This window comes from Mustela lutreola, chromosome 13 (assembly GCF_030435805.1).
Source record: "Mustela lutreola isolate mMusLut2 chromosome 13, mMusLut2.pri, whole genome shotgun sequence".
In the NCBI taxonomy this organism is placed as follows: domain Eukaryota; kingdom Metazoa; phylum Chordata; class Mammalia; order Carnivora; family Mustelidae; genus Mustela; species Mustela lutreola.
Window position 1 is genome coordinate 59,715,653 of NC_081302.1, and position 13,050 is coordinate 59,728,702.

The 13,050-nt window shown below is 31.7% G+C and overlaps 1 protein-coding gene across 1 annotated transcript in view; it reads left to right on the forward strand.

Annotated features, from left to right (window-relative positions):
- Positions 1–13,050, forward strand: part of RB1 (RB transcriptional corepressor 1) — a 166,290-nt gene that overhangs the window by 54,263 nt on the left and 98,977 nt on the right. Inside the window, exons 8-12 of the mRNA XM_059144350.1 lie at positions 473–615; positions 2,764–2,841; positions 5,018–5,127; positions 7,342–7,419; positions 11,035–11,122. Of these exons, the coding sequence (XP_059000333.1) occupies positions 473–615; positions 2,764–2,841; positions 5,018–5,127; positions 7,342–7,419; positions 11,035–11,122 (497 nt within the window). The remainder of the gene's footprint in view (positions 1–472; positions 616–2,763; positions 2,842–5,017; positions 5,128–7,341; positions 7,420–11,034; positions 11,123–13,050) is intronic.

The window sequence follows — 13,050 nt, forward strand, 5'->3', positions numbered from 1 at the left end:
ATGCTCAAAATAATACAGGAGATTTTTCAAAAAATCACCCTTTATCACATAATATTTAAATACTTTTTTTAAAAAAATTATTTGCTATGATATTTGCTCAAACTTTTAAAATTTATTTAATTTTATACCATGTCTAGCAATTGAGTCCATAATTTTTTTTACTTTTTTTAAGACTCTTTAAGATAGAAAACATTTTTTCCCCTTACAGACTCAGTAGGATACATTTAAAATTAGTTTATAAGTTGGCTATTTCTCTTGCCTTCTCCGTATTTGCCTAATAGCAAAAACTATTATCAGTACACAACTTAAAATAGTCAATAAATAGATGAAACTGTTAGCCTTTTAATGAAGCCTAGTAAATAAAAGTAGCAGAATGTTACTAAGATTATTTCTGATCTCCCAAGTTAGAATACTTCATTATTTTATACAGTGGAATGTGCAATTGTTCTTATCTAATTTACCATTTTTACAGAAACAGCTGTAATACCTTTTAATGGTTCACCTCGAACACCAAGGCGAGGTCAGAACAGGAGTGCACGGATAGCAAAACAACTAGAAAATGATACAAGAATTATTGAAGTTCTCTGTAAAGAACATGAATGTAATATAGATGAGGTAATTTAACTTCATGATTTCTTTAAAATGAAGTAGATTTAGATGTAAGTTCTTCCTATCAGTACTTCTTTCATGACAAGCTTGCTTTCGTACTTAGTGCTAATTCTTTTGCAGCAAAATATTTAGAAAAAAATTTATTTTTCATGGTCAGTTACTTTGATTTTAAAGAGAGTAGCTCCCTTACTCAGGAATCACTGAAAAGTTACATCTTTATGGCAGTAGGTTTCAAGTGAATTTGTTCTTTGATTCCTCTGTGGTTACTAATAACTCCTAATGTTTTAAAATACCCTGCTAAGATACCCTTGTGTTTTGGTTTGATGATAAGTAATATCAGCATTAGATTTCTGTTCAGCCTATATGCTCATTCCAAATATTACACCAGATGTTAATCACTGGTAGAGAATACACATGAACTCCCTGGAATTGTTTATCTTGTTCATAGAATCCAGAGTGTTGGAATTGGAAGGAGTCTTAGGAATAGTGTACTCATCTTCCTCTTAGTAATGAGTAAATGAACTTCTAGAAACTAATAGCTAATACTGAAAGGCTAGACTTTGGTAAATCTGCCACCAGTTGCTCCTTTGAGTGTATGCTATTTCTCTCATAGATTGTTGTCCACAGTTCATTACCACCAGATAGCTGTATGAAATGTTGCATCTTTGAAACTTCTCTGTCATCTCTGGGAAGGAATGGAGTATGATCTCAAAATCTAGTTTAAGAAGTGTTGGAATGATTTATCAGGATATCTTAATGTTAACACTGTGACTTTTGTCAGTTTCAATAAATACATAGATATACACCTGTGGTTCTAGATGTATCAACCTAATACATATGTTTACTTTTTTATTTTTCTAGAACCACAAATAATCTTTGCTAATAAGTTCACAGGTATAGTTGATTTTTTAAAATCCAGTCTGTTGCTAAGTCCTGCAAGATAATGAATATACATAAATTCAGTTTTCTCATTCTTGGTTTTAATTCTCTGAGTTTCATAACTACTTGCAAAATTTCATTTCTAAAATCAGGAATAAGTCATTAAAATCTTTTTTCATTTTAAATAACTCTTTATAATTTAGAATCTTTATAGGAATGATTTTTAAAGTACAGCTTGTTAAAAACCATGGTAGTAATAGACATTAATTGACACTTGATTATTTAGATACAGCATTTTTGGTTATATAACTATTGGTTAGTTACATTAGTGGCTATATAATTATTGTTTAATTAACACTAAATGGTTAACTAGAAATACCTACCTTATAAATACTCCAGTTAAATGGGAGTTAGTTAGAAAACAAAATTAATAAGTTACAGAAGGCTCATTTTTGCAACTTATTTTGAAGAAGATATGAATTGATATTATTTCCATCTTACTAAATGTAGACTTCAAGTTTGGAAAACTTAAATGAAAAAGTAAGTTGTTTAAAATTTTGTAACATATCACAAGTGTAGAACAGGCAGGAATATAACTCCAGATTTCCTGATTAGTCTTTATTATCTATATTAAATAAATGTAAGGTGCTTTTGTATGAAACTACGTCATTTTACAAAATACTGTTACCTGATTTTGGATTGAATTACTGGGTATTCTTTATTTGTGTGAAATTATCTTCTTGTAAAAACAAGCTATTCTGCTGAGTTTATGCTAAAATAATTGCCTTGATATTTCCTAAGCTAACTATCAGCTGATGAGTGTGAAGTGACCTAAAAATATGCTTTAGGGTGAAATTGGAAACAGTATGCTGAAAAGAGAAGAGATGAGTCTTGACTGTGATGATAGATTGGGTTTTAATTCCAGTGCTGCCACTTCCTAGCTATGTAGCTTTAGTCAAGTTGCTTAATTTTTTTGAACCATCTTTTCATCATCTGTTAAATGTAGGATATTGAAGTTGGTTTCAATGGGTTTTCTTCTTATAAATCCTATTTCATTAATAGTTCTCTCCTCCCATTCTAAGACTTGAAATCTGCCTCACATAAATTAAAAAGAAAATAATGTAAATCATAGATCAAAGTATCAGTTAACACTGATGTTAACACTATGTAAATCATAGATCAAAGTATCAGTTAACACTTTCATTCTAGTGTTAATAGTGACAAAGATTAAGTTTTTTTATTTTAATGGCTATGCTGTAACTTTATCTTTTTCAGGTGAAAAATGTTTATTTCAAAAATTTCATACCTTTTATGAATTCTCTTGGAATTGTAGCTTCTAATGGACTTCCAGAGGTAATCTGAAAGAAAACTTAATTGGTAGAAGTTAATGTATTTTGGGACTTCTGGGAGGGAAGAGTAGCTGTCTAATTTCTTAAAATTACTTTTTATTAAATGTTTTTTGCTCAAAGAAGAAAGCTAAGTAGAATTTTGGTGAACCAGCTTTATATAAGTAAGAGAAAAACCTTTTGAATATATTCAGATGTATAAATAAGCAGCATTTGTAATTTGCATTAAAAATTGATTTTTACTGAAATCTTTCAAAAATCAAATTGTAGGCTTTTGAATTTCTGAGTGCCATTATTTTTAAGTATAACTAAATATGCACAATCAAATTTGATTCTAATTTGCTGTGCATCCTTAAGCATAGGATACATGGATTGATGCCATCAACATAATTGGCATTTCTGTATTGTGGAATGTCTCTTTTGAACATTTAAACTACTTAATTGAAAATAAATTCATTCGAAACAGCTATGATTATATTGCAGAAATGTTTTACCTTAATGGTGTGCCATCCATCTATCTGTTTCTTTTCGCATTTTGCCTCAAAAATCTTGCTTTTCAATGAGAACAGAACAACTGATATGTGGTAAGATGAAATATGTGGAGGGAAAGATACTTAGATAAATGATGAAGAACAAGTACTCAGGGATAAAGCAGTGTTTTAGAAGCACCTGGCATTAGTTACCAAGACCAAAAGACATGAAATCAGATAGGTAGTTTGCTGATTCTGTGACCTGAATTGGTGGCTAGTCCTTGAATAAATAAACTTACCCATCCAAAAATTATTTATTGAATGCTTAATATTTGCCAGATATTGTGCTAGATACTATCCATAAGAGCGTTAACTCACAGTCATTTTTGTAAAGTGTTAGTTGGAGAAAAACAAAGAGAACGCTACAGGAGTCTGTAAGGGTCTGGTAGAAGTATACACATTTGCTGTGTCATCTTAGAGGAGGGCCACCAAATTCAGTTTGAGAACAGATGGAAAACTGTTGGAGGTGTGATTTCTGAGATGAGTAAGCTTTATGAGAAATGGGATTTCCAGTGTTAGAAATTATAGATTCACAGGGACAGTGATATGTGATAGTGTGGTCTATTCAGTGAACTCCAACTGATTCATTAAGATGGGGACACAGGGCAGAACACTGGTAAGATAGACTAGAGAGGCAAGAAAAGGGGCCAAATGTTGTATTACTGAGTTTTCTTAACCACTGTACCAAAAAATGGGCTGTTCACAACTCTAAAGAACCTTGGACACTCACTGTAATTCTCTTCCTTTAGAAAGGATTATGGTTTTAATAGCAATCTTAAGATAAACCTTATATTTACCTCTTCATTTTTCATATAGTATTAATGGCTGCCCCAATAAATGATTGATAATTCGTGTCTCACTAAGATTGGGCAGAAACAATGACTAAATTCAATCAATGTGAGTGACTGTTTTAGCTAAAAAACTTACACAAACAAAAAATTTACATTTAACTGGATTTCTTCCTGCCTCTCCTTTTGAAATGCAATTTTAGTTCACTCAGGTTAGAAATCCTCAGACTTCAAAAGTCATAGTAGAAGTCATGCCAAATAGTTGTCTGTTGGGCATTAGTTTTTAAATTATGATTAGAAAATTATGAATCAGTACTTGTAAAAGACTTATAAGTTCTAGCAAATGTAGAAGTATCTGAGATTAGGAAGACATTATGCAGATGTGTTAAGTGGGCTAATTAACTGAGCTAATATTCTTGTCCAAGACACTTAACTAAAGGGAGTTATAGTACCTCAAACAATTTAGAAAAGGTAGAGAGAATATATAACCGAGAGGATTTGTTATATTTGAAAAATATTTTTATATTGATAAGCATAGGGAATGATTAGAAGTGAGGGATGTATGGGATATTTGGAAGATCTTGGCAATTAAATGGTCATAATAATACCTACTGTTTTTTGTTACTGGTGATCATTGTCTACATAAAACCCTAATGAATGGGATGCATGCATAAAATTGGTTTAAAATTAGAGTTAAAAAGTAGCATTTTTTAATAGCACTTTCAGGTATGCTTTATTTTTATTGCATGTGAACTCAGTATATTAAAAAATGAAGTGTATGCACAAAGATTCTTTAAATATGTATTTCTATGGACTGAGAGATGTAATGATATGAAAAAGATAATCAGTAATTTTTTCTTCTGAGGTGGAAAGTCTCTCTAAACAATATGAAGAGATTTACCTTAAAAACAAAGATCTTGATGCAAGATTATTTCTGGATCATGATAAAACCCTTCAGGCTGATCCTATGGACAGGTATTGTACATGGTCTAATTTTATTTGTTGAGGTACTTCTGCTATAGGTTGATTTAATATAGATAGATTAAATAGGTTTTTATTTGACTTCATGATCTTTAAATATCATTTATAATAAGTTATTTCAAATGCCTTTCTATAAACCTGATAATAAGATAAACAGTATTCTAAGCATATAATATATAAACAAATAGAGATTTAATATGAAGTGTCCTCTATAGCAACTATTTTTTTAATTAAGCTGAATTTAATTTTAAAACTGCACTAAAAGAAAATTGTTGAAGTAATTAGTTTACTTAAGTAGTGGTCTCTCTTTTTCCCCACCCTTTTATCTGCTATTACTTGCTTGGTTCTTTTTCTTAAGAATGTTAATACAGAAGTATATTCTCAACATCTAAAGATACAAACTTAATACAAAAAACAGAAGAAAACTTTAGAAGTAATGTAATTAACAACTTTATAGAGATACAGGAGGAGGTTACTAATATAAAAATTACCTTCCAGAGGTGTTGGGTATAAAAAACTTAATAGATGTTCTGAAGAGCAGCATAGACTGCTTGAAGAAAAGAGAATGGACAATCTAGAAGAACGTATTGAAGAATTCTCTAAGCATACAATGCAAATGGCCAAACAGATAATAAATAAATAAAGATCAAGAGACATAGATCCAGAAGTTCAACATCTGTTTGATAGGAATTTCAGAAAAAGATAATAAAGAGAATGAAGTAGAGGAAATAATTAAGGAAGTCATTGAAGAAAACTTTACAGAGCTAAAGGATGCAAGGGTTGAGGTTGTCGCTGCTTACTGAATACCTTGTAAGACTGATGAGAAGATACTCATTCTTCGACACATCTGGTGAAATTTGGGTATTCCAGTGATAAAGAAAAAATCTGAAAGGCTTCCAGAAAAAGAGAAATAACTTATAGAGGAGCAAGAATCAGATTGACCACAGACTCTCGATACTCTAGATGCTAGAAATCAGTGGAGCTATGTCATAAAAGTTCTGCAAGCAAAAGGCTTTACACCTAGAATCCTTTACCCAGCCAAACTGGCATTTGATTTTGAAGGAAAAACAAAGACATTTTTTTGATACTGAAGAATTCACAAAGTTTGTTTCTTGCATACCCCCTTTGAAAGAATTACTGGAAGATATACTTTAGCAATCTAGGATGACTATAAACCATACACACAATATATATTATCTTCCTCCCACAGCAAGAATCAAAAAGGAAAGCAAAATTAAAATGCCACATTTCTACCTAGGAGGATGGACTGTGATCAGTATACTTGGGGAGCAGGTGAAAGGAAGGTTACACATACTACTTAAATGTTGGTGAAGTTAAAGTGTTAAAATTAGTGTTTATCACTCTAGCTTTTGCAGGAGTAGGCTTTCTACACTACTGGGGAGAGGGCGAGAATCTGTCATTGTAACCATAGACAGGGAGAGGTGGGGTGAAAGTAATAGAAAAACACAGGAAAAAAGATGGCAAGATAAGTTAAATGGGAAAAAAATGCAAAAGTTGAACTTTTATCATAAGTATTCAATTTTAGATCATTTATCATGATGTGAATCTTGAATCTCTACATTAAACCTTTTTCCTTTAGAAAAAAAAAAAGAAGTGCATTCTCTTGAATTATCATATAGAATTCTAAAGTAGGAATGATTGAGAGTAATTATAAAAAATTTGAATGATTATAGGGTAATTACAAAAAATTTGAATGATTATAGGTATATTTAATTTTATATCTTTAGCATGAAATCTTTTAATATGTAACTGATAATATATGTAACTTGTAGGTTAAACACAAAATGTTTCATATTTTATTTACATCAAAGTAAGGTTTTGGAAGCCATAATGATTGAAAATCTTGAGCTTTGGTTTGTTTTTTTTTTTAATACTGAAGAGCTTGCTTCGTAATACCATCTAACATCTAGAGATAGCATTTAACTTTTACTTTTAAAAAATTGTTAATGATTGGAGTACCTGTTTTTCATAAACCTAAAAGAAGAAACCCAGCTGAAAAACAATGATGAAAAACACAAAATTTTTATTATTTAAGCAGCTTTTGGATCATCAGTTTCTTATCACTTCTGTTATTGACTTACCATTTTGTATAATGGTAGGAGGCAACAAGTGATATATTGCTCTTTTGACTCATAAAACACAAATAGTGCATTTTCAATATGAATGTCTTTACTTATCATTATTTAGTTTTGAAATGCAGAGAACGCCACGAAAAAGTAACTCTGATGAAGAAGTGAATGTGATTCTTCCACAAACTCCAGTTAGGTATGCATTTTCTCACTTTTGTTTTTTATTGTAATTATTTATTCAGTGACTTCTTTTACTTTAAGTTTGTTCCTTTGTTCTGTTATATATTTATGTATACATACAACCAATATATATTGAGTGCTCTTTGCCTGCCAGGTATTTCACTAGTTGCTGAGGATATCATTATCAAATCTAGTTTTGTCCATCCTTAAGGAATATAACCTAGAATGGGAATGTATTTCATCTCAATAAATAAAAAAAGAAAAAATGTATCATTACCCTTTACTCTGCATACAACTAAAGAAGATAGTTTTTCTGTCCTTTTCCTCACTTCCTGCATCTTACCTGCTAGTAAGTTCTGTTGAATCTACCTTTAATATATCTCTAGTCCATCTCCTGTCCTCCATTAGCACTCTCACCAACTTTGTCCAGATCTCCTCCTCTTTGTTTTGGATTTTTTTATAGTAGCCTACTAACTGATCTTGCTGCGTCTAGTCTCCTCACTATTCCTCTCTCCCCACCACCAGATATTTTCTCCAAAGAGTCCCAGAATAATATTCTAAAAATGTAAGTCAGATCATGTTCACTTTGCTATCAAACTTTTTGACTGCTTCTTTTGTTGCAGTTGAAATACACACTCCCTCACAGTGCTTACAAAACCTTATATGATCCAGCTCTGTTGTCTCTCTAACCTCATCTTGTTTTCCTGCTCATTGTGTACTAGCCAGTTTCCTGAATACTTGAGGCTCCTCTTTTGTACTTGAGGACTTTCACATTTGCTTTTCCCTCTTCTTGAAACTTTTCCTATTTTTATTTTTTATTTTTTTCTTCTGAATTACCAACAGCTGCTCTAACTTTAGGTTCAGGACAAATATTACTTTTTAAAAGATTTCTTTCTGAAGTACTTTCCTTTATTCTTCTTTCCGATAGTATCCTGTTGTTTTCCTTTATAGCGTATATCCCAATTTGTAATTAAAAATTAATTTGTGTGTTTGCTTGTTTTTACCAATACCCATAATAGCCTTTAAGCTTGATACTATTGTGGACCATGACATTTTTGTTCACCATTTAATAATTATGACCTAGGGTAATATTTGGTACATAGTGGGCTATCAGTAATATTTTTCAAATGACTACATAGACATATAAAGATACATTTCTGTATTAGTGTAAATTATAGTCATAAACTTTTGACAAACTAATGAGGTGGCACAGAAGGGACATTATGAAGGGATTTTATTGAACTGAACTTTGAAACATGAAAGTCTGTGACACAGGAGACTGGCATTTTAGGGAGTAGAAATAGCATGTTCAAAGGCGTGGAAGTATAAAATAACAGTTTGTCTGGGGAACTATTAGCAGCTCTGTACTGACTCCCTAAGTGGGAAGATGAAATGGCAGGAGAGGAGGGTGAATACTAGATCCTGAAAGGCCTAATACACTGTATCCATAAGTTTGGATTTTAGCTTGTGCGTGATTTGGCCTGCTGTTATATATGGGTGTTAAATAGGGATAAGGATAAAATTAGACTTGATTTTTTGAAAGTTTATGTGATAGTAGTTTGTGAGGGGATGGACTAAGGAGGACATGGTAAGAAATAGACCTCTCAGTCTGTCACAGTGATTCTTAACCAAGGGTGCAAATTAGAGTAACCTGAGGAGGTTTTTTTCTCAAACTACAAATGCCTAGACCCTACTACCATACACATAGTCAAAATCCCTGGACTGCTCTATTTCAGTAATTCAGTTGAGAAATGCTGAAGATCTGAACCAAGAGTAGGCAGTTGGAATGAAGGAACAAGAACAGGTTTGATAAATATTTAATGAATTCATACTTAGAATATTATTCATGAGGCATTTATGGAACATGAAGAAGTAGTAACTTACAGATTTGAGAATTATCTGGGGAAGTTAAGACCATAAAAATAGATGAGTTTGCCTGAAGTAAAGGTATAATGGCAAGAATGGCTGGCTAAGTCCTAAAGAATGCTAGCATTTATTTATTTAGTTAGTTAGTTAGTTCAGTTAGTACATCATTAGTTTTTGATGTAGTGTTCAACAATTCATTAGTTGTGTATAACGCCCAGAATGCTAGCATTTAAATATTAGATAGAAGTTAAAGAGAACGAGAGGGCACCCAGAGAATGAAGCCAAAAAAGCCAAGGGATGGAGGGAAATTCAGAAAAGAGTAGGTGTTTGAGTGTCACATGCTTCAAGGAAATCAAGTATCAGAACAATTGAGAAAGAACTTTTGGTGTTAGCAGTTAGTTAGTTATTTGTGGCTTTAGTCATTGTGGGCTTAAGCAGATTAGAAGATGTAAAAGTAATAAAAACAATAATATTTTAAAGATGAGGAAGGATATCAGTTGAGAGAGGTATAATAGTTTGGTATAATAATAATGAAGATAGAAAAAAAAATATATCAGTGATGTTTGTCATCTTTTTTCCTAAATGGGAACTTTCACCCAAAGAGGTTAAAAGACTTAAAGCCAAGTTCTTTTTCCAAACTGAACAAATGACATCGATTCTAATTCTTACTGATGTTACAAAAAAGAAAAAAAAATGCTCACTGAACGTGTTTGCTAAGTAATATTTAAGGACTCTTTAAGCCATAAACATTCTATAGTTCTTTGCATCAATAAACCATACCGACAGTAACAATGTACTGCTACTCCAAAATTGGAATGTTAGTATTTACTATACAACACACACACACACATATTGTAAAATTACAGAAATCTTAAGGGACTGACCCAGTTTTATGCTTTAACACTGATGACTTCTAAAATTATGTATGCTTTCATCTCAAGGCCTCTATAAAGAAAAGTCACATGCTGCTTCATTTGAATTACAATATATCCTATTGGTTTTATTTGAAAAACTTTAATGTTTGATTGTAATAATGTTTTCTTAAAAAATTATCATTTTAATACCAGTTTATATGTTTTTTAAAATATCATTAATTTGACCAATTAATGTTTTTGAAATGTAGTTTTATTAATAAATAGATGTAAAATTCTTCAACTTTAAACTTAGTGATTATGAACATGTTCTTTCTTAATGGTTTAAATAAAAGGTAATTCCCTTTTGCAACGATGTGGTTGGAACAAGAGAGTATTCCAAACAAAGTAAGTCCATCAGAGAAAGACAATTATCGTATGATGTTACTGATATGTGGAATTTAAGTAACAAAACAGAGGATCATAAGGGAAGAGGGGAAAAAATAAAACAAGATGAAACCAGAGAGGGAGACAAACCATAAGAGACTCTTTATCATAGGAAACAGAGGGTTGCTGGAGCCGAGGGGAGATGGAAGGATGGGGTAACTGGATGCTGGGCAGTAAGGAGGGCACGTGATGCAATGGGACTGGCTATTTATTATATAAGACTGATGAATCACAGGCCTACTTCTGAAGCCAATAATAAATTGTATGTTAATTAAAAAAAGAATGACAGGAAAAAAATTTAATTCCTTGTAAGCAACAGTATACTGAGGGTTTTGTAAAGTCTTATTTCAAAGAACTCTTTAAACAGAAAATAGGTGAGTTTGAAAGATTCATTTAACTTGTGAAATGGATATATTTTGTTTGTTTTCCTTCAGTGCTTAATATTTCTTCCTGTTTTTTTTCTCTAGGACTGTTATGAATACTATCCAACAATTAATGATGATCTTAAATTCAGCAAGTGATCAACCATCAGAAAATCTGATTTCCTATTTTAATGTAAGCCATAAACGAAACATTATTATTTTATTATCTTGGGAAAGAAATTTGAAATTAAAAGTTAAAATACTGAGAATTTTAAAAAATACCTCCAAACCAACATGTCGTAGTCTGTTACCTTACTTCTTGCTTCTTTGAACCCTTCAAATTAAATATTGGTAGTAGCGTGTTATTTTGGTAGTGTATTTTTAGATTTTTTTTTTTCATGTTTGCTCTTTGCCTTGCTCATCATTCTTTCTTGCAACTTAGACCTCATTTCCTAATTTCATTTCCTTTCTTCTTCAGATAAGTACTTTAATGACTCCTTTAGTGAGGGTTAGTTTGGGGTGAACTTAAAAGGTTTTTGTTTTGTTTGTGTTAAAGTATCTTTACTTTTATTTTTTGTAACATACTTTAGCTGAATCTTCTGTTCTAGATTGATATTTACTTTCTTTTAGATATTTGTAAGTAATACTGTTATGTTCCTGATTCTCCTTATTGCTGTTTAAGAAATCTGTGAATCTAACTTGTTTTGTTATATATCTTTTCTGTCTGCTTTTTAGATCTTTTTGAGTGTGATATTAGAATTCAACATTTGTCATATTTCTACAGTCTTTTATCCTATATTCAGCCCATTTTTATTTACATTTCTTGCCTGGACTTGTGTGCATTGCAATTTATAACTCCTGTAGACCTGAGTTTGACATCTGAAGGGCCACTCCCTGCTATACAAACAATGGAGAGAAGAGATCATGAAAACTAGCATTTGTGTTACTTGCTTGCTTCTTCACTCCTTATTTAAATTCAAATGAGGGTTAGGACTCACTGAAATGCTCAAACAGGGAAATTGGATAAGGCCAGGAAGATTATTAAAATTTGCCTTCTTCCAGTAACTGTGTTTTGTGTAGTTAACATTTTATTTAGTATCATAATCTTGTGGTCTTGTCATATTCTGTTCTCATCATCTTATTTATATGCCTCTCAGGAATTAGTAATTTCTGTCATTGTATTCATAATTGTGTTGGCTCAGAACTGATTTTGTTTGTCAAAGGTCCTCTGCCTTTTAAAAAAAAATTAGATTATTTGCTGGGTTGTATGAGTTTTTCATAAAATTTTGAATATTAACCCCTTATTGAATAAGTGACATGCAAATATCTTCTCTCATTCAGTAGGTTTGGTAGTGATGTCTCTCATTCAGTAGGTTTGGTAGTGATGTTGCTTTTATATTTAGGGTGTTTTTTTTTTTTTGTTGGTGGTGTACAATTGGCATACAACATTTTGCTAGTTCCTTTTTGCTTTGTTGATGGTTTTCTTTGCCATGTAGAATCTTCTTATTTTGATGTAGTCTCAATTGTTTATTTTTGCTTTTGTTGCTTTATTTGTTGTAAAACAGAAAATCAGATCTTGAAGACCAGTCTCAAGGGACATATATCCTGTGTTTTCTTCTAGGATTTTTATGGTTTCAGGTCTAACATTTAGATTTTTAATTTGCTTTGAGTTAATTTTTGTGTATTGTGTAAGATTGGTCAAGTTTTATTCTTTTTCATGTGGCTCTCTAGTTTTCCCAGCACTGTTTTTTGAAGAGACTGTCCTTTCCCCATTGTATATTCTTGCCTCCTCCATGCATAACTGGCTGTATGCACGAGTTTATTTTGGGGCTCTCTGTTCTATTCCACTAATCTGTGTGTCTGTTTTGTGCCAATACCATAAGTTTTTAAAACCGTAGCTTTGTAATATAGTTTGAAATCAGGCTGTATGATGCCTTTTTCTTCCTCAAGATTGCTTTAGCTATTGGGAATCTTTTGGTGTTGCATACAAATTTTTGGATTGTTTGTTTTATTTCTGTGTAGACGACATTGGAATTCTGATAGGGATTGCATTGAATCTGTAGATTGCTTTGGGTAGAATGGATATTTTAACAGTATTAACCCTTCCAATCTATGAGTGTG